The 22,570-nt window shown below is 38.5% G+C and overlaps 3 protein-coding genes across 10 annotated transcripts in view; 1 reads left to right on the top strand and 2 right to left on the bottom strand.

Moving 5' to 3' along the window:
* Positions 1–1,855, bottom strand: part of acsl6 (acyl-CoA synthetase long chain family member 6) — a 70,770-nt gene extending 68,915 nt beyond the window's left edge. For all 6 annotated transcript variants that reach the window (XM_066716878.1, XM_066716882.1, XM_066716879.1 and 3 more), the window contains exon 1: positions 1,708–1,855. The gene's annotated coding sequence lies outside the window, so the exon portion shown is untranslated. The remainder of the gene's footprint in view (positions 1–1,707) is intronic.
* Positions 116–15,349, top strand: LOC136763129 (solute carrier family 22 member 4). Of its 2 annotated transcripts, none has more exons than XM_066716884.1 (11): positions 116–245; positions 9,263–9,771; positions 9,980–10,083; positions 10,548–10,660; positions 10,993–11,164; positions 11,342–11,468; positions 12,108–12,208; positions 12,385–12,599; positions 12,927–13,109; positions 13,407–13,542; positions 13,882–15,349. In XM_066716884.1, the coding sequence occupies exons 2-11, from the start codon at positions 9,379–9,381 to the stop codon at positions 13,970–13,972; spliced, it is 1,635 nt and encodes a 544-aa protein (XP_066572981.1). In that variant the 5' UTR covers positions 116–245; positions 9,263–9,378; the 3' UTR covers positions 13,973–15,349. The 2 variants fall into 2 exon arrangements, with proteins under 2 accessions (XP_066572981.1, XP_066572980.1); XM_066716883.1 differs by having other exon boundaries at positions 118–245; positions 10,548–10,702.
* LOC136763130 (organic cation/carnitine transporter 2) lies at positions 14,412–22,549 on the bottom strand. 2 transcript variants are annotated; one of them, XM_066716885.1, is made up of 10 exons: positions 22,060–22,549; positions 21,419–21,522; positions 21,133–21,287; positions 20,771–20,942; positions 20,487–20,613; positions 17,285–17,385; positions 16,094–16,308; positions 15,426–15,608; positions 14,731–14,866; positions 14,412–14,503 (listed from the first exon to the last, which is right to left on the bottom strand). In XM_066716885.1, exons 1-10 carry the CDS (start codon positions 22,453–22,455, stop codon positions 14,419–14,421), a joined length of 1,674 nt encoding a protein of 557 aa, XP_066572982.1. In that variant the 5' UTR covers positions 22,456–22,549; the 3' UTR covers positions 14,412–14,418. The 2 variants fall into 2 exon arrangements, with proteins under 2 accessions (XP_066572982.1, XP_066572983.1); XM_066716886.1 differs by having other exon boundaries at positions 15,426–15,524.
* Between the last annotated feature and the right edge of the window lie 21 nt (positions 22,550–22,570).

Genomic DNA, 22,570 nt, shown 5'->3' with positions numbered 1-22,570 from the left:
TTCTTTGTTCAGAAAGTAAGTAGGACGCCATTTTAAGTAAGAAGGTGATAGGCTGCAGCTGGTAAACAGGAACAAGGAAAAACATTAAAGAGGGAGGGATCCTGAGCAACTGCCAGACTTGGTCACATTGCAGGATGTGTTGTTATGCGTTGTTTTTGCCAGCCGTGTCTCATCAACTACCAATGGAGGGTAAAATTAAGGCTCAAGGAGCAATTACCTCATCAAGACACAGAGGAATGCTGACAGTAAGGCATGCGTTATTCTAATTTGACATTTGGGATCCCATTTCAAGCAATGAAATGGAAACAAAAGCTCTGTATTAACTACATTTTAGAAAGAGTCCAAATCCTAACCCTTGTCTTGCATTTTCTCCATAGTTTTCCTTTTTCTCCAATGTTTAAATTTGTTTAAATTCTGTTTTACGTGCACACATGCACCCATACAGCTCTCACACACTCACAAACAGACCCATGCACACAGGCAGACAAACTTCAGGGCAAAACAGTTTACTTTGTCATATAACTATGAATTAAAATAAATCCCAAATCTATGTTCTCCATACAGAGCGGGCACGTAAATGTTGTGATCCCAGACCACATCCTCACACCTGAGGTTTGCTCATTACACAGCCTGTGTTGAATTGCATAAGGCCCAGCCTTAATTACATTACAATGACACATCTTCATTATGATTTTCAAAAGTGGAGAGAGAAAGAGCTGGTGGCAACATGATTTTGTAAATCCTGATTTAGGTAACAGGTTACATTCTAAAGGTGCAGAAAGCAGATATGTAATACTTGTCATATAAACCATTTGAAAATAGTTTATTAAGCTATCAAAAATGGCTTTACAACCAACTTCTACAACCACACAAATTTTGAGACTAATCCTCTTTACAAAACATCTGTAAGCAGACATTTGTGAATTGTATAAGATGGTAACCCAGAAATACACAGTATTAAGTAATTATATATTATATATACAGCTCTGGAAAAAATGAAGAGACCACTTAACATTGATTTCTGAAATTGGAGTGGTCTCTTAATTTTTTCCAGAGCTGTATATTCATATATATAGTATATACATACATACATACATACATACACACACAGTAGTAGTGTGTTTTAGTCAGGATATTTTGGAAATAATCCATTGTGAAGATGCCTGCCTGTGATCCAGTGTGTTTTTTTCTAAAGGCACTTTAAACAACTGAGAATCAGCTTTGAAAATGAAACTGAAACAAATAATCAGAAACGTATTACTAAAACAATCTAAATAATGAAAATATATATTATCCATGTATTTATCTTGTGTCACTGTCAAAGGGAAAATGTATATAATTTATTGACATTAGCAACAGCATTTACAGAGAAATATATATGAACATTGTATCTATGTCCATGTGTCGAGGATGCACAGTTTTACTTTCATGTTTGTCTATAACGGATCGGAAAGAAAACAAAAACAGATTTCGATTGTTGTATTTTCTTTAACACATTTATCATCTTCATATTTTAAAGCTAGCTTCTCAAGACTGTTAAATTAGTTTTTTAAGGAAATCTACTGACATATTTACACATTTGGAAGAAAAAAAAATATACAAGCAGTGACTAGTGTCTCAATCAAAGATACATATATGCATATACATATTTTTATATATATATATATATATATACACACACAAATATACATACATATTTAATCTTACCTTAAAAAAATCAAGTTGTTCCATGTTAAGAGACCAATCTTAATATAAATCCATGGTCAATCAAAATACCGTAGTCTTATGTACAATTCGCACAGCAGACATACACTTTGTTTAGTTTTCATCTTAACTAAACACTTTCACTTTTCATTTCTTCGTGTTTGCACACAGGACTAAAGGGGGAGGGGAGAAAAATCACTGCACAATCTGCACAAACATTTAAGAATGCTGATTCACTAAAACACTATCATATTATTATTATTATTATTATTATTATTATTATTATTATTATTATTATTATTATTAATAATAATAATAATAATAATAATAATAATAATAATAATAATAATAATAATACATTTTATTTGTAAAATGTTTTATTTTTCTTGTACTCAAAGCGCTACAGTACATTACAATCACAATCTTATAGCATAGTATACAATAGCAATAATGTTAGATAGGAAATGTTCAAATGTATGTGATGCACAGTCAGTAGTTACAGTATGACTATGTCTTAATTATTGGCAGCAATTTTGGATTTCTAAAAGTGTACATGTTGTGGCAATTATTTAAAACATCAGGGGATCATTTATACTTGTGCAAAACATTGTTTATACACAGAGAACCATAATGTAAAAAAATATTATATGGATTAGCAAACTAAATGAAATTGCATTAATAGGCATGGTCAAAATACACCATTTAAAATGGTTTGTTAACTCATAAACAGGATCTCGGGATCTCAATACAATGCACTTATCCCAGCATCATGAGATAATGGCTTGTAATATCAAGATCCCAAAATCATTTCTCTACTGACCATGAGATGACACAATGGTAAGACTGAGATCTTGAAATAAATTATCTTGTGATTAAAAAAAAAAAATCAAATGTTTGATTTCCAAGAAATCACAAATGTGTTGGCTATCATAAGAAGATAGAAGACCCCATGTGTCAATTTACTTTTATGATATCTATTATGATATGTTAGCATTCATGTTTACAGACTGTTACCATTGTTACAGCAGTACTTGGTATAATATGCTATGAAGATGTATCTAAAATGGAAACTTGGTTTTGCATGTTGTATGTGGATTTTCCTCTGTTATTTTGCTGCTGCCATTGTTGTACACTGTTACAGAGAACAGTCCATGGTGACAGTGAAGCCCAGCAATAGAGTTTCTCCTCCAAGAGCATGGCAGGATAGTGGTTTTCAGTTTCAGCTATATTGGCCAGGTTAGGTATTTTATTCTTAACTTTCAACCTGGGATTTAATTATAATACTTTTGTACACAAACTGTAAAACTTTGATGAGTCTAATTAGGGGGCATGGAAATCCAAAATGAGCTTTACTCACTGTCATACACAAGATAAATGCATGACTTATACTTATACCACAGGATTAAAACATCAATACCTCATGAACATCATCTGAGTTCTGATGTTGAGCACATGGACCCTAACATGTACCCTAAACCCGGTTACACATGTCATTAACATCAGAGCTCAGATGAAGTGCATGCCATTCATGTGTTAATCCTGTGGTATTAATATCTTAATGCATGAGGAATCACACCACCTATTTTAAATTGTGACTGTTTCACGTAACGTGAAGATGTAAATCTGTAGACGTCTTACCCTCTAATCCTTTGCATCTGGTCAAGAGATGAAGAGACACTCGGAAACCTTAGGGCAGAAGGAAGGGCAGCGCTCCAGAGACAATAGCAAGGCTGCTAATATTAATATAAGGCAGAAACGTGTTGCAGTTGCAAAACAAATTTGAACACAAAGAGAAGACGGTCAGAATGTGTGATCAAGCTAGTAAGTGGATTACAGGCCATGACCTCACAGGAGAGGCTCTCACCCAGGTAGGGAGAGATGATGTTGCCAATCCGAGCAGCCATGGAGCAGGTGCCCATAGCCATGTTCCTCACCACGGTGGGATAGAGCTCTGCAGTGATGGCGTAGACAATACAGAAGGCAGACGTGATGCCAGACTTCCCCAGCATCTCCAGTGTCAAGGCCAAGGCGTGTAAATCTGTAAGCAGTAGAGGAAGGAACCATATTATAATGTATACAGCTAATACTGTTGTACCCGAGTGCAGGGACCAGCTGTGAATATAGCATAAATACAGGCAAAGGTGAGACACGGGGACACAGAAGGAGTAACTGTCCATATATTTCAAGGTTTTGCCAGGGGTTTGTTTAGCTAGTGAATCTTACCTTTAGGCACCAGTTGAATTAAAAGAATAACTGCTCCTCCAAGAAAAAGCATGGAGGATCATCCTTCAGAAAGAAGGAAAAACACGGCAGCAATTAATGTCAATAGAAGGCAGGTGTTTTTTGTTGAACAGCATGAATATTTAAAATACCTATTCAGTTGGTTGCAATAGCACAAGGGGAAAGTTTTAAAGCTATTGGTGCATCCTGACACTTACAGAATTATATAATACACTAACAAGTCTTAGTGGCATTGCATATCTAACACTAGTACTGTGAGTTTTGTATAGTACATTACTAAAATTAATTCATTAGTCACTCAAGCTTTGGACATTTTCAATTAATCTCGGCCTCCTTGTGTCCTCAAGGGTAATATAGGGAACTTACCACATGAGGGCAGATACGATGGTAATTAAGAGAATGTCACAGTTCCTCAGAATGTCTAAAATTGTATATTTCTGCTCTTTCTGAACACTTGCATGTTCTACCTAGAAGAAACAAATTTAATTACATTATGACCTGTGTGGGTAACGTGTGGTGGCCACAAACGATACAGCGGCGGGGGTGGGAGGAGGAGGAACAGGGACGTGAGCGCGCACCGAGTGCTCCGGTCAGCATGAAAGATGTCTTTTAAGGAATGAAAGACAATGATTATTCAAGCACTGCAGGGAGAGCAGATAATAACTTGTAAAGAAAGACCAACTAAAGCATTGCAAAGTGAAGTTACAAAGGTGTAAAGGGCAAGTAAGCAAACATACCCAGGGTTTTGTATGGTTATTGATTAAAATGTCATGTAATAACTTTTATTGGTTGATATTCATATATTTTATTATTGCTATCTTAAAAATAACACTGTTGCAGAAAACGTACATTGAGCATAAACGTTGACCTTTAATTACTTATTCCTTATTATGTATTTGCGCAAAGGGCGGGGTGGAGGGGAGTGCTTGTAAAATGTAATCAGTGGAAGATTATACAAGACATTGTAATGATAGAGACAATGTTGAAACAAAAAGGACCACATCATTCCTTTAAGCAATAATTTTAGATGATAAACCTCATAGACCACATTCTACAAGCGCTGGCAGCGATTATTAAACAGTTGATATAGACCATAGATACAATATATCTCTTTGAACGGTACAGACAGGAAACTACTGTTTGAGAGTGACCAATAGGTTATCTGATTTTCTGCTCTGAATAACAGTGTACATATCCTGCCCAGAGCAGCGCCCAGTCCCTCTCACTGACCCCTTGCCCTCCATCAGGACATTCCTCGTGCAGACTTCATTTTATATTCCACGCTCAGGGTTCACTACACCATACACATTAATTTAAGGATTCAGAACTGAAAAATCTCATGGTAATAATTTACAGAAATCTGGATTTGAATGAAACATTAGGTATGCTAAACTTTAACTCACCGAATCAAGGTTTGTTGATCTCAAAACGTAGGTGCAGTGATCCTGCCACAGAAACCATGAGGTAAGTGAATCAGCACAAGCATGGCTAGACAACACTTTTGGAGGCCTTGAAAACAACATGGACACCATGATTGTGTGGTATGAATATTGCCTTTAAAAATGAGGAGATTAAGATCAGGCACTACTAAAAATAATGAACTAGGCATTATAGAGTTATTATCAGACATGATAGTGCAAATTACCAACATGGGCAAAGTACGCAGATGCTTTGACAGTTTTCTGAAATGCGCACACATACACACACACAACAGATGCCAACAATATCACCCGCCAAATTGCCATCACTTTTTATGAAGATAATATTGTGATAATATTGCCCCTCCAACCATATCAAAAGACCTAATCGGCACAAGCTGGATATTCCTTGCATGATTATTCCACGTACCAGTAGTCATAAGAGCAGAGGCTTGAAGGGGCAATGTCTCTATAAGTCTCTGTGGTTGCAACCATTTTCACCCTGCCCTTTGGCACTGTCCGTATTAAGTAGTGACATACCCAATGGATAGGGAATTGTTTAACATTGTTACTCCCCTAACACAGTGTCAGGAAAGTGCAATAGAAATTTGTACATCTTTGTGAGAAGTGGAGTATGTCCAAGCGTGTGTGGGGTCAGCTAGCAGGTGTCAGTGTGTACACAAAATTGTACACAAGGCAAATCTGCATTGAGTTGCATTTAGTTGGTGGGGAAACTAGTTTATGAGCTATTGTCATTAACAATATGAGTGGCTATAATGAAATATCTGCTGATCCTGGAAAACTGGGGCCTTTACAGCTAACTTTCAACTGCTTTTATTTTCAGCAAACGTAACATATATAAATATTTGTATGAACATAAAAAGATTCAACAACTAAGACTAAATAAGTGCTGTGACTAACAGAAATTGAATAATGTGTCCCTGAACAAAGGGGGGTCAAAATCAAAAGTCACAGTCAGTATCTGGTGTGGCCACCAGCTGCATTAAGTCCTGCAGCGCATCTCCTCCTCATGGACTGCTCCAGATTTGCCAGTTCTTGCTGTGAGATGTTACCCCACTCTTCCACCAAGGCACTTGCAAGTTCCCAGACATTTCTGGGGGAATGGCCCTAGCCCTCCGATCCAGCAGGTCACAGATGTGCTCAATGGGATTGAGATCCGGGCTCTTTGCTGGCCATGGCAGAACACTGACATTCCTGTCTTGCAGTAAATCGTGTCCAGCGAAGATGGGTTTGTGCCCATAGGCGACGTTGTTGCCGGTGATGTCTGGTAAGGACTTGCCTTACAACAGGCCTACAAGCCCTCAGTCCAGCCTCTCTCAGCCTATTGTGGACAGTCTGAGCACTGATGGAGGGATTGTGTGTTCCTGGTGTATCTTGGGCAGTTGTTGTTGCCATCCTGTACCTGTCCCGCAGGTGTGATATTCGGATGTACTGATCCTGTGCAGGTGTTGTTACACATGGTCTGCCACTGCGAGGGCGATCAGCTGTCCTTCCTGTCTCCCTGTAGCGCTGTCTTAGGCGTCTCACAGTACAGACATTGCAATTTATTGCCCTGGCCACATCTGCAGTCCTCATGCCTCCTTGCAGCATGCCTAAGGCACGTTCACGCAGAAGAGCAGGGACCCTGGGCATCTTTCTTTTGGTGTTTTTCAGAGTCAGTAGAAAGGTCTCTTTAGTATCCTACATTTTTACAACTGTGACTTTAATTGCCTACCCTCTGTAAGCTGTTAGTGTCTTAACGACCGTTCCACAGGTGCATGTTCAGTAATTGTTTATGGTTCATTGAACAAGCATGGAAAACATTGTTTAAACCCTTTATAATAAAGATCTGTAAAGTTATTTGGATTTTCACAAAATTATCTTTAAAATACAGTGTCCTGAAAAAGGGACATTAATTTTTTTGCTTAGTATATATTGAATCCAAACTGATAATTTTGGCTCATACAGGACCTGTGTGTTTCTGTGTCTTGAAAAGTCTGTAGCAGACATTCAGTTCTCAAAACATTGTATTTCCCTTGCCTTGATATCAGGGTATGATGTACATATATATTGATAACAATACTTCCTGCTGTTTCTGATAGTTGTCCACAAGGTTACAGAAGTGGTGCGTGGAACTGTACCGAAGGGTATGACACATTTACTCATTATCTATATTGTTGATTATTCAGTAGCCAATATAATCTGTTAGCGTTGCATTTTATTTCATGCATATTCATTCTTTCTTCCAAATTATTCCCATATATAGACTTTTCTATATATCTAAGGTCTCAACCTATATATGACCACATCTAGTTCTGTTCAGTCTGTGGATCCTCCATATCTCCAGCACCTGTTTCTCTATATTATTTTATTACCATTATATAATAAACATCTTATTGATTCAATGTAGTCATGTGGATTCCAAGTACAATTTGTAGGTGACATGTGAACATAATTACCAACATATAGTGGCTATAGGAAGTATTCAACCCCTTTGGCCTTTTCACATTTTGTTGTGTTACAAGCTGAATTTTTTAAGCATTTAACCATTTTGTTTTTACTGGGATATCGTTTCCCTCTGGGCTGGCTCCTGCTGCCAATGGAACTGCTGCCCCACTGCAGGCATTAATCTTACACTGGTCAATGGTCTGTAGATATGCATCACTTTGTATTTCTCTTTTGTAAGTCGCCCTGGACAAGGGCATCTGCTAAGAAATAAATAATAATAAAATCATAATAATAGACTCATAGTCCCACAAACCTGCAGAGAGGGAAAAAAGCAGAGAGTCAGACAATAAACCCAGAATGCCAGAACACCAGAACAGTGGAAAAATGTACAAAGAAAACAGAAAAATACTTTTTCTTGGGCTTTCAGCAACTTGTGTTTTAATTTAAAATATTGTAATACATAATGTAAATAATATTAATAATTAACTTTATTAATAACAACAATTATAATTATGTATACACATTTTCTACAATGTGTTAAACTGAACAGAATTTGTAAAAGTAATAGTAGCACTAAAGTCAAATAGTGCTACAATAGTTTTATAATGGGAAACTATTTCTGGAACTGGGAATAGACACCCTAACTGGTATCCCTATTGTTTCCATTTGGTCTATGAATCAGAGATGTTAGCGTTCCACGGCTTGCTTTTTTAATGTTTAAAAGAAAGTCCCCAAAATCATTTTAGGTCCAACTGATAGTAGTAAGGGTCCCCTTTAAACCTACAGTAGTACTGGGGAGCTATTTTTGGAACTGGGAATACACACCCAAACTAGTGTCCCCTATGGCACAATTTGTTTCAAGTAGCATACCCTTTAAAGTATGCAGAGGACCCCTCAGGACACAAACTAGACGAGGAGAAGGTTAAATCCTGAAGTTGAAAAGCAGTTCCAGAAATAGATCCCTAGCAAAAACCACTGTACCTAAAAGGGAACCTGTGCTACTAAACAGATCTAAAATTATTTTGGGGTCTTTCTTTTAAATAATAGAAACCAGAATGGAAACAATAAAAAAGGGGCATAAGGGTCGCCAGTTTGTCTATTCTATTAGACATCTTTTACAATATTATACATTAAAACACAAGCTGCTGAAAGCTCAAGAAAAAGTATTTTTCTGTTTTGGACGTTTGTATGTTGTATGTTACCCATTCCCGTCACAAACCGTCCTGTATAATGGTTATTTTAAGAGGGGTGTTGAATAAAGTGTTAAGACATATTTCCAGTCAATGTCGCCTACAGAAGAAACCTTAAGTAGCAGGGGTAGTTGTGGAGCTTACTTATTGGCCACGAAAACAAGCGCCCATTGGACCTAAAACTTAGTCTACCATAAAATCTAATTATTAACCAAGAAATAGTCTAATACACATATAACCCCCGGTGTCTTTCTCTTGCAGATAAATGGCAGTGTAGCTGGAGGTCTCCACTCGCATCACACTTGCATCCAAGGGGGCGTCTAAAAAGGGCACAGCGGTGCGCTCCAGCGGCACAGTTCATTTGCGCCAAAGACAACATGAGAGACTACGACGATGCTGTCGCTTTCCTTGGAGAATGGGGGCCTTTTCAACGAATGATTTTCTTCCTCTTAAGCCTCAGTACCATTCCTAATGGATTTACGGGAGTAGCCATCGTGTTTGTGGGCGATACCCCCGATCATAAGTGCGTAATCCCCGTTGGGGTCAACATCAGTGGGGAATGGAGAAATGTCTCTATTCCCTGGGAGAATGTGGATGGAGAACGAAAGTACAGTCAATGCAGGAGATACAAACTGGACGAGATCAAAAGACTGTCTGACCGGCAGTTGATCCCGGGGGTTGATGTTAACATCACTGATCTGGAGCAGGAGAAGTGTGTTGATGGGTGGGAGTACAGGCGAGACACGTACAAGTCCACTATTGTAACAGAGGTATGTGCAAACTTCAGATTTTTTCTTTCTTCTGTGTCTTGAGGATTAGCATTGAGTTGCCCAAAGGTGGTGGCATAATGTTACAGTAAGAAAGTTACCCTGTCAGAGGTAATGTTGCAGACAAAAAACAAACAAACACAAAAGGTCCAGCAGAGTTACAAGAAATTGCAAATTATTTTCCCACTATGTAACCCCACATTGTTCACAGTGGGACATGGTGTGTGATGACAGTTGGAAAGGACCACTGACCTCCTCTGCCTACTTCGGTGGTGTTCTCTTTGGATCATTTCTGTCTGGGCAGCTATCTGACAGGTAAGACCCCAGAGAACAATACTACATTCCCTAGGTTATCTAGACTGATCAATGTGTAAAATGTTATTTACCTTAACATGTTTTTATTCCTGGTCCCACTGGATACTCACCTCAAAACAGTGGCGTAGCTTGACTTTCTTCTTATTGGTAATAAGACAAGTCTAAATTGAACTCCAAAATAAAATACATCTAAACACACAACATAAATATATAGGAAGGCAACATAAAGCAGGAATGGATTATCTGGAGCCCTATGGACATTATATCAAATTTGCTTCCCTGCACTGAAAATGTAATGTATATTTTTTAAATGTTGCCACCTCAGTAGCTATTCCACTGCTACAAACAATTAAGAAACTAGTGACATCTGTAGCTAATGAACAATGTTTGGTTAACCCTTCTAATTACAATATAGTATATGTATATATAGCACAGTGAAAATGTTGGATTTTCTTATTTTCTAGGTTTGGGAGGAAAAAAGCTTTCTTTTCAACAATGGCAATTCAGACTTTGTTCAACTTTATTGAGGTCTTCTCTCCATCCTGGGAACTATTCTGTGTGTTCCATTTCTTCAATGGTATGGGGCAGATTTCCAACTATGTATCAGCATATGTCCTGGGTATGTTATATATCTTCCTTCCACTTTGAAAAGGACCCGTCCAACTAATCAAATTGGCAATTACAAATATTGCATCTGGTATTGTCACCTTGATTATCACCCCATTACTCATTCAAACATAGTGCTTTAAATCATAAAGAAGCTTTGTATATGAATCCACAGAGTAAAACAATATGTATTTGCAACTCATTTACTGCACTTGTGTGCTTATATATTGAATTAGTAAAGTGGGTAATAACAGAATAACAAACCATGTATGTGCATGTATTTTGTATTCTATCTGTCAACAGGATCAGAAATATTAAGCAAATCCATTCGTATTATCTATTCCACTCTGGGAGTCTGCATTTGCTATGCGATTGGATACATGATGCTCCCTTTGGCTGCCTTCTTTATAAGAGACTGGAGGATATTGTTGCTGATCTTAAGTATTCCTGGACTGTTCTACATTCCTCTCTGGTGGTATGTCTGAAATGTGATTAGTAAATATTTTATGTAAATATCTTTCCTAAACTCTAGAAGGGTAATTTTGGCATTAAACTGTCTATTGAACATTTGCTTCAACAGTGTTGCTTTTCTATACACTACTATGCAGACACAATCGTTTGCCCTAACAATCTGTGCTTTGATATTCCGCAGGTTCATCCCCGAGTCCCCGCGGTGGCTGCTCTCTCAGGGCAGAGTGCAGGAGGCTGAGGCCATACTGCGAAAGGCTGCCAGAATGAACAAGGTCACCCCCCCTGACATCATATTTGAGCCTGTTCAGGTATTGACCCACTTTTTTATATTAATTTAGAAAGCATTGCTTAAAAGTTTTCAGGTCAGGTGTAGAATGTAATTTCAGCCACCAGATTAAACATGAATTAGGTCCAAATTGGGTCAGGGTGATTAAATGAAAAGTACAAAAGCTGGTTTAATAAAAGCATTTTTCTGACTTTAACACTCTTTAGTGCTACTTAATAAGGTGAATAATGTGATATAAGCCTTACATGCCAAGGAATGTACAAAATTAAATTGTACAACAATGCTCTTTTATATGAGAAACGTAAAGTCTCTTTCTACACAGTTTGTATTGCTTATGTTTATCTTTTTCATTTTAAATATGCCTTTCAGGGAATACCATGATAGATTTTTCAAAGGCATGTATATTATAGGAGATCATGGTTTACTCGTGGCCCAGTGTAATAAAGCACAGTGAAAGCATGTTGACCCCACAAGAAACCACTGTAAAACTATGGCAAAACTACAGTAATGTTGTAAACCATGATACATTTTCTAAGGTAAGGTTACTAACACAGCTTATTATAGTTTACCATAAAGTTACAAAATTGTATTTTAACACAAATAACTATGCTTAGGATTATTAATACACATCTGCCAATGTATTGTGTCATGTATACTGCAGCCTAAAGACAATAAGTCTGAAGAAACACATGTGCACACCATCCTAGACCTTCTGAGGAGTGGAAACATCTGCTGCATCACGATTCTGTCCTGCCTTGTGTGGTGAGCACCGAATGTTGTTAAAAGCAATGCTAACTCTACTATAAATTAAACAATGATTGTAAACATTTGAATTACTGACACTGTCCATTAAAAATGTAGGCTAGAGAGCAAAATGTGACCTATTCTGGCTCACACAATTCACATAGCAAAAATAGACAATTTCCTTTTCTTTTTAGGATGATACTATCCATTGGGTACTTTGCCTTATCACTGAACACTTCCAGTTTACACGGAAACATCTACCTTAACTGCTTCTCCTCTGGGGCAGTTGAAGTGCCAGCCTATATTGCTACTTGGCTGTTGCTTCAAAATTGCTCTAGGAGACTTTCTCTCTTCTTCATGCTTGTTCAAGGTGGAACAGTGCTTCTCTTCATTCAGCTTATTCCACAAGGTAAGAAATTATATTGTAAAATTACTTTGATTCCGTCTCCAAATTTAATAGGTAACACTTTTAGACAGAGGTGCAGTTGTACAGTCATGACCAATGAGAGTATCTGCATGTACAGTAATTTAATTATATTGAAACGTATGTAAGTGAACAACCACTGTTTGGCAGTTTGAAGAATTCAGACAGAGGATGATAATTTGTAGAAACAGCTGTTTAAGTCTGGCACCAAACTATACTGCAGTGCTGATTCTCTGAGACCATCCCTTGATTTTACGTGATTTATCAGATAACTACATGATCTCTTTTTGTTTTTAAATGTGTATTCAACAGATTTAACAGCATTATGTGTTGCAATGGAGATGCTGGGGAAGTTTGGATTTACATCTGCATTTGCCATAGTTTATGCCTTTACCGCAGAACTCTTCCCCACTGTAGTGAGGAACATGGCAGTCGGAGTCTGTTCCATGGCTTCCAGAATAGGCAGCATCAGTGCCCCTTACTTTGTCTTCCTGGGTAAGCCATCCTGGGACACTTCCACTGACTTTCTCATTTACAGGGTTTATATTTTTATTATTTATTTCTTGGCAGACACCCTTATCCAGGGTGACTTGCAGGATACACAGGCATTACAAAAGTGCAGTAATACAATTCAATACAAATTCAAATTAAGCATTAATTCAACTTACAATTACAAGTTAAAAAAAGGATTCCTCTGAATCTGAAAGATAGGCTTTTCCCCACACACTGTTTATTAATTTTCTGAAAGGCACTGTCTTGTCTTGGTGTACAGCATCTACTTGTGTTTTACAGGAAAATTCGACAAGTTTCTGCCTTACATCTTAATGGGAAGCCTCACCATTATTGCAGGGGTGCTTGCTCTTCTCTTACCTGAAAGTTTTGGAGTGCCGCTCCCTGAGACTATTGATCAGATGCAACATATAAAAGGGTAAGGGCTTTTCTATCAATATAACAATTTGAATAATAGCAGCATTGGGATTTGATAACATTTTTACAATAAGTGAGTACACTATTTACTATTATGCTACTTGGCCTGGTGTCTTCCTGAATTAGTTCTAATTGGATGGCCATTTCGCCTTTATTTTGTCAAGTGACACATATTCATTTATAAAACTGTAGGGGAAAAAATACTCAAATCTCCAGTGATATTAAAATGTTATAGTGTCTACACATGATGGTCTCTGAAATGATTTATCGAACCAAACCTTTTTGCTTTCCCAGTTTGTTTTGAAAATCATGTCAATTAGTATTTTTTTCTTCTCTTCAGGTTTAAAAAGAGAAAGACTCTTTATAACCATAACCATACAGCTGGAGGGGATTTTGACAGTCCAGATGTTTTAATGTCAGCGAGACTGTGACTGAGCTGGATCATTCAGACACTGACACTTTGGCACAACAATCAAATAACTGGCAGCCCTACCTCACAATGATTCAATGCCGGGAGATGCACAATAACCTAATAATAAACTGCTGATGCAGGCAAAAGATAGTCTATGCCTATACTACAGACTCGACTGACAGGAAGCTGCTGTTTGAAATGGAAACACTGAGGTTTAAGTGGATCCCTGGAAGCTTGGCTAGACAACATGCACACCAAGAGTGCGATATGGGTATTGCCATTAATAATGAGGAGAACATTTTACAAATCATGAAGTGTATATCATACTCTGAAATATTAAAACGTGTTTCATAATCTTTAATTCATAATTTTTTAAAGATAATTAAGATATTGGCACCAAAAGTTGTATATCAACAGTGCTGGGCAGAAGTTGAAAGGAAGAGCTTATTTGCTGAAATGTCACGGTCACAGTGCCTCCTCTTTAAGGACTACAGGAGTGCTTATTTCTTCATGGCCTGAGGTTTTATTTGATGTATTTCTCAGTTTCAAACTAAAGGGATACAAAAATGATGATGAGTCTCAGATTGCAATGCAAGCATCCCCATTCCCTGTATTCCCCTGCCAGAAAAAATACTACTTAATATATCTAAGACTTGTGCATTATTTTTTTAAACATGGACTTAATAATCACAGTTTCAAAGCTTTGGTTAAATTATATTCAATCAAGCATAGGTGATACTAATTTGTATTAATTCAAACTCAGCTCTGTTTACTCACCACTTGATATTCTGCATCTGGCCAATGCTCTCAGGCATGGGCAATCCAAAGCTTTCCGGTAGTAACAGTGAGAGTAGCGCAGCAGAGACTGTGAGAGCTCCCAACACAATGTAGGGCAGGTACTTGTAAAATATACCTGCCAAAGGATGAGCCCAAGTAATTAAATGCCTGCGATCACATACTCTCAATAAGCCATTAATTGTTCCATCAGAATAAACAAGGTCAAGATGTCAAATCAACATAGTCTCTTATTTAAATTAGGTTTTATTATTACATTTGTACCCTCACCAGGATAAGCAGTTTCGAAGATGGATGGAAGGATGGATGGATGGATATTACATTTGTATTTTAACTGAATGCATGTACCAATGCATAACATTTATTTCTTGCTGTTTCTATTACATTAAGATGTATTTATATCATTGTATGTTTTACTTTAGTGAAGTTAAAATAAGTGAGTCAATGTGAGTCACATATTTATAAAATCTTAAACCTTCAAATTGTGTTGTCAGGCAGGGTTGGGTTTTTGGCTATTGTTACCATGCAGTTTTTATTTCAGTCAGTCAAAATCAAATGCTGTCTTGTGTCACTTTCTTAATAAATGCACTTTTGGCACTAATCCAACCTGCCCGTATTCAGTGTAAAGTGTGATCGTTGACATTGCTCTAGTAGGAAGTGAATAAATGGTCTCTTACTCAGGTGGATAAAGTAGGGAGCAATGGCACTGCCAACTCTGGACACCATGGTACAGGAGCCCACCGCAGTGTTTCTCAGCACGGTGGGATAGAGCTCTCCTGTGTAGGCAAACATTAATGCTGTTGCAATAGCCATTCCAAATTTTCCTGCCATCTCCAGTGCAATTGACACAATGGGTAAACCTGTAAACAAAGTTTATAGTTCCTTTAATTGTAAGATGCAACACTTGAAACTATGCTTTAAGAAATGTTGTCATGTATTGTGGAAGGTTGAGGTTTGCTCACACAGAACAAAACAGTGTAGCCAATTAATTTCTCAATATTGGCTAGCCAATCAATATGATATTCCCATGGACAGGCATCATGGCCTAACCCATATTTGTCAGGTTCAAATGGGTGTCTATGTACTTGTATTAGCAGGGCACACACTTGCTTCACAATTTGCTGCTTGTATTGAAAGTTAATTCTAGAACTTTTAGAATTAGAGAAAAAACATCTTACGAACTTACTAAAAATTAACCAAGTAAGGAAAAAACTAAAGTTAGCCATGGATTTCCTTATGAATATATGTTTTGTCCCACCCAGTACTGCTGTTGGCAACACAACATGACTGTGGAGCCTCTAAAATTTAGGGATATTTCTGCTGAGAGTCAGCATGCATGGCTTACTTGGAGGTACAAGCTGAATGAAGAAAAGTACACCTCCACCAAGAATCATACTAACTGGAGCACACACTCTTCTTGGTAAAAACTGCAGAAATGCCCAGGTGACTGTGTAGGCAGGGATTTCAATGGCAGCAGAGATAAAACAGTTGAGGTAAGGATTTCCATGTAGATGGGATGTGTTCAACGACAAAGCAAAGTATCCCATACTTACAGTACCCCTAAAAAGAAAACAATAAATACATGGGTCAAATGACTCCTTGATTTTCTAATTAGCAACATAATACAATACATTTTTAATAATGTAAACTCTGTCATGGTTTTACCAATTAAATCTACTGTAAAACTATTTAATGTAAAGAAAAACAGAGCAGCTATGTTTAAAATCATCCAGATGGATAAAACAAACTGAACCAATAACCATCCTGTTCTCTAAACCCCTCACCAATCCAGACAGAAGCAGGGAGACCAGCTTCATGTTCCAGTACAACTTTAATTTGTCTGGTTAGAAGTAGATCACGTGAGCAAATGTCCCTTTGCTTTAGATTACAGATACTGCATTCACAGCTGCACCCCAACATTAAGGCACTGGGTATTACATTGTGCACAGAAAGAGCTGAGATGTTAGATGGCTGCTGTCGACCATCAGATCTCAAACTGTTGTTAATTAATCTTTGATATTTCTAGTTTAACTTGAATTTTAGTTTAATTCAATACTTCTCAAAGAGAGGTGTAGACTCAAAGATTTTCTAAAGGGGCAAGACAGGACATTGGTAGAAATAAGTTTGAGAGTTGTTTTTTTATATATAAAAAAGTCTGCTTTATATAATCAAAGCATTTTATATTTGTAATCTGCAGAAATTGGATACAAATTTTTATGTAAAAAATGTAATTTGGGTCCATATGTTCACGTTTTACAAATTACTTTGCGAGCAATTTCTAATTTTCCACTTTTTGCAAATCACGCTGCATATGTCAACAAAACAAGTCTGCTGCAATCAACACATTACACATTAAGCTTTTCTTATTCTGACTCTTCTTCCTAGAGTAAGTTTACTGTTGTGGATTATGGTTCTACATCAAGCCATTAATTAAAAAGGATTGCAGTGTTTTGTTGAAAGAAGGAGGAATGGACAATGTGCCAACCAGTAAAATAAGTTAAAAAAGAAACAAAGCAAAGAAATGAATGATGCTCACCACACAAGAAACAATATGATTGTAATGTAGCGGATGTTACTTGTTCTCAGAAGATCAAGGACGTTATGGTTATCCTCTTTATTCGTTTTTTTCTCTTCGCCCTAGTAAAAAGAAATGTTAGTACAAATGGTATGACCAGATGTCAAAGTAATATGATCACCCCCTTTTTTCATAGTTGTCCAAATGTAACCACAACAGCAAAAACTGCTTTAGGATGTTGATGTTGTTTTTTTAATTGTTTGCCTTCTTGGTTTACATGTAATATTGACTGGCTAGTTGACAACCACTATAACAGTCTTTGAACTTCTCAGAAGAAAGAATAGGAAACTTAAAGAAGTGCATCGATTACCTATTTAGAGGATTTTGCTGATTGACCATTCACCATCTCTTAACTAAAACCACTCTGATTTATTAATTATTGATGAAGAAATGCAATGGAATGAAGTCCAAATGTTTATCCACCCACTAATTGAGAATTACAGATATCTATCCAGCAGAGGTTTCTACCTTATGTTATATATATATATATATACACTCACCTAAAGGATTATTAGGAACACCTGTTCAATTTCTCATTAATGCAATTATCTAACCAACCAATCACATGGCAGTTGCTTCAATGCATTTAGGGGTGTGGTCCTGGTCAAGACAATCTCCTGAACTCCAAACTGAATGTCTGAATGGGAAAGAAAGGTGATTTAAGCAATTTTGAGCGTGGCATGGTTGTTGGTGCCAGACGGGCTGGTCTGAGTATTTCACAATCTGCTCAGTTACTGGGATTTTCAAGCACAACCATTTCTAGGGTTTACAAAGAATGGTGTGAAAAGGGAAAAACATCCAGTATGCGGCAGTCCTGTGGGCGAAAATGCCTTGTTGATGCTAGAGGTCAGAGGAGAATGGGCCGACTGATTCAAGCTGATAGAAGAGCAACTTTGACTGAAATAACCACTCGTTACAACCGAGGTATGCAGCAAAGCATTTGTGAAGCCACAACACGTACAACCTTGAGGCGGATGGGCTACAACAGCAGAAGACCCCACCGGGTACCACTCATCTCCACTACAAATAGGAAAAAGAGGCTACAATTTGCACAAGCTCACCAAAATTGGACAGTTGAAGACTGGAAAAATGTTGCCTGGTCTGATGAGTCTCGATTTCTGTTGAGACATTCAGATGGTAGAGTCAGAATTTGGCGTAAACAGAATGAGAACATGGATCCATCATGCCTTGTTACCACTGTGCAGGCTGGTGGTGGTGGTGTAATGGTGTGGGGGATGTTTTCTTGGCACACTTTAGGCCCCTTAGTGCCAATTGGGCATCGTTTAAATGCCACAGCCTACCTGAGCATTGTTTCTGACCATGTCCATCCCTTTATGACCACCATGTACCGATCCTCTGATGGCTACTTCCAGCAGGATAATGCACCATGTCACAAAGGTCGAATCATTTCAAATAGGTTTCTTGAACATGACAATGAGTTCACTGTACTAAACTGGCCCCCACAGTCACCAGATCTCAACCCAATAGAGCATCTTTGGGATGTGGTGGAACGGGAGCTTCGTGCCCTGGATGTGCATCCCACTAATCTCCATCAACTGCAAGATGCTATCCTATCAATATGGGCCAACATTTCTAAAGAATGCTTTCAGCACCTTGTTGAATCAATGCCACGTAGAATTAAGGCAGTTCTGAAGGCGAAAGGGGGTCAAACACAGTATTAGTATGGTGTTCCTAATAATCCTTTAGGTGAGTGTATATATATATATATATATATAAATAAATGCTTATGTGTGCTTCAGATTAGGAAAATATTTTACACATGTCAATTTGTAAAGTGCTGTTGTCTTGGGTGGTGATTATTACAGTGCCTCGTGAAAGTATTCACCCCCTTGGCATTTTTCATATTTTATTGCCTTACAACCTGGAATTAAAATAGATTTTTTGGGGGTTTGTATCATTTGATTTACACAACATGCCTACCACTTTGAAGATGCAAAATATTTTTTATTGTGAAACAAACAAGAAATAAGACAAAAAAACTGAAAACTTGAGCATGCATAACTATTCACCCCCCCAAAGTCAATACTTTGTAGAGCCACCTTTTGCAGCAATTACAGCTGCAAGTCTCTTGGGGTACATCTCTATAAGCTTGGCACATCTAGCCACTGGGATTTTTGCCTATTCTTCAACTGCTCCAGCTCCTTCAAGTTGGATGGGTTCCGCTGATGTACAGCAATCTTACGTCATACCACAGATTCTCAGTTGGATTCAGGTCTGGGCTTTGACTAGGCCATTCCAAGACATTTAAATGTTTCCCCTTAAACCACTGGAGTGTTGCTTTAGCAGTATGCTTAGGGTCATTGTCCTGCTGGAAGGTGAACCTCCATCCCTGTCTCAAATCTCTGGAAGACTGAAACAGGTTTCCTTCAAGAAGTTCCCTGTATTTAGCACCATCTGTCATTCCTTCAGTTCTGACCAGTTTCCCAGTCCCTGCCAATGAAAAATATCCCCACAGCACGATGCTGCCACCACCATGCTTCACTGTGGGGATGCTGATCTCGGGGTGATGACAGGTGTTGGGTTCGCACCAGGCATAGCGTTTTCCTTGATGGTCAAAAAGCTAAATTTTAATCTCATCTGACCACAGTACCTTCTTCCATATGTTTGGGGAGTCTCCCACATGCCTTTAGGAGAACAGCAAACGTGCTTGCCTATTTTTTTCATTAAGCAATGGCTTTTTTTCTGGAAACTCTTCTGTAAAGCCCAGCTCTGTGAAGTGTATGGCTTAAAGTGGTCCAATGGACATATACTCCAATCTCCGCTGTGGAGGTTTGCAGCTTCTTCAGGGCTATTGTTGGTCTCTTTGTTGCCTCTCTGATAATGCCCTCCTTGGACATTACTGAACTAACTATGTGACCTCTGAAGGTAATTAGTTGCACCAGATCTTATTTAGGGGCTTCATAGCAAAGGGGGTGAATACATATGCATGCACCACTTTTCTGTTTTTTATTTTTTATAATTTTTTTAAATAAGTTATTTTTTCATTTCACTTCACCAATTGTCAATTACATGAAATCCAAATAAAAATCCATTTAAATTACAGGTTGTAATGCAACAAAATAGGAAAAATGCCAAGGGGGTGAATACTTTCAAAAGGCGCTATAATTTGACATCATGAAAAAAAACACAAGACCATTGCTACCTCTGTAAGTGTGAATATGACATCAGGGGGGGTGACCTTGTTCATTCTGGCAGCCTTTCGCAGTATGGCCTCAGCCTCCTGCACTCTGCCCTGAGAGAGCAGCCACCGCGGGGACTCGGGGATGAACCTGAGAGACAGACAATTGCTAAAGCCCTACAAACATATCATATACCCCAGAGGGTACGTGCTTGTGACTTTAATGTAAAGCATTGCTAAGTTCTCTGTTAAGATACATTTGCATTACTCTCCCAAGATAAGTCCAATGTATTTAAAGTCAGACCTACCACCACAGAGGGATGTATAAAAGACCGGGCACAGATAAGGCAATGAGAAGCATCCTCCAGTCTCGTATAAAGAAGGCAATGAGAGGAAGCATCATGTATCCAAATGCAAAGAAAATACACACTCCCAGGGAAGAGTAAAGGACACGCACATTTTTGATCAGTATTTCTGTACCTGTTGAACATGTAAAGGTAATTGTAAAACAAACACCAATAACAACAAGTCTCTTGGAACTCTTTTTTTTTCACAGATTATAGGTCAGTTTTTGTGACAAGCAGATTAAATGTCAGTAACAGTTGTGGACAAGTCATACTAAAATAACTTTGCTGAGCACTACTAGTTAGTATCCAAATTGTCAGTTTACCCAAAACAAATGCTGCCACGTAGTTGGAGATTTGACCCAGTCCCACAATGAAGAATATGATACAGAATACCTCCCAGGATGGAGAGAACACCTGAATGAATGTGAAGACGGTCTGAACTGCCATTGTCACAAACAGAATGGGTTTTCTTCCAAACCTACATAAATTACAAAAAGGCAGAGTTTTGTAGTGGTGCGTGTAGTCATGGTGTCCTGGCATCTAAATTCCCTAACCATTGCTACATCTGTGTTTACACTAGAACAACTTCAAGTGTCAAAATATACCTACCTGTCAGAGAGCTGACCAGAGATGAAGGACCCAAAAAGTACACCCAGAAAGTACACAGTGGAGGTGAGAGGTTCTTTCCATTGATTGCTGCACACAAGATCAAACTGCAAGAAGTTGTACATATTTCAGAAAAACTGCTTAATTACACAACAATCCTCAATGTTATTATGATTCATTCAGTATGTCCACCCAAAGTTAACACAACCTGCTGCAAGTAACCAGACTTTGTAAATACAGATCTGGGGTGGAAATAAGCAATACAAGTTTAAAAACTGTATGTGAAATAACACGGCATGCATTTGATGAGTAACATACAGTTACATATTTTACATGTTTTATCCTTTCGTATTTTGGTTGTAGAATTTGAAAACGTATATTTTGTTACATTTTCTTAAAAAACAAAACAAACTTTCAGTTGAGTGTGTGACGACAGTTTGATCCCTGTTCCCGCCTTTAATTGCGAAACTGTGTGCGCATGCGTGTGTTTATAGTTCAGCGTATTGTAAAACACAGGCCGCGTTCTTCTAGCGCAGATTTCCGCAGTTCTGCGCAGATCTGCAGAATCCCGCCGATCGCATTGGTGGAGAAGCGCACATCTGCGCAACAAGAAGGCGGCCAAAGCTTCCCATGTGTGCGCTTACCTCCGTTACAATAGTGGACTGGTACTTCTCTTGGCTGTATTCCCATCCATCGAGACAGTCTTCCTGTTCGATCTCCTGGACATTGACGTCCACACCCGGGCGCTGGTGGACAGCGGACAGGTTTCTGACCACGTCCAGACGGTATCTCCTGCATGAGCTGCGTCGCACCTGCCCGTCCACCTGCTCCACGGGGATGCAGGCATTTCTCCATTCAGCGCTGAGGTTGACACTGTCGGGTATGAGGCATCGGTGGGGTGGCGTGTCCCCCAGGAACACCACGGAAAAGGCGCTGAATCCATTGGGAACCGTGCTGGCGCAAAGCAGAGAGAAGACCATCACCTGGAAGCGGCCCCACTCCCCCAGGAAAGCTGTGACTTGGTCGTAGTCTCTCGTCATGTTCACGCCACAGAAAGCGTGTGAGTTTTACATGACAATAAAGATAAAGCCATACCTGCCCCTCAGGTAGACCGGCTCAGTGCACACTTACTTCTGCCCGGGGAGTGTCCTGCTG

Source organism: Amia ocellicauda, chromosome 11 (assembly GCF_036373705.1).
Source record: "Amia ocellicauda isolate fAmiCal2 chromosome 11, fAmiCal2.hap1, whole genome shotgun sequence".
Taxonomy (NCBI): Eukaryota; Metazoa; Chordata; class Actinopteri; order Amiiformes; family Amiidae; genus Amia; species Amia ocellicauda.
This window is presented reverse-complemented; position numbering and strand designations above follow the sequence as displayed.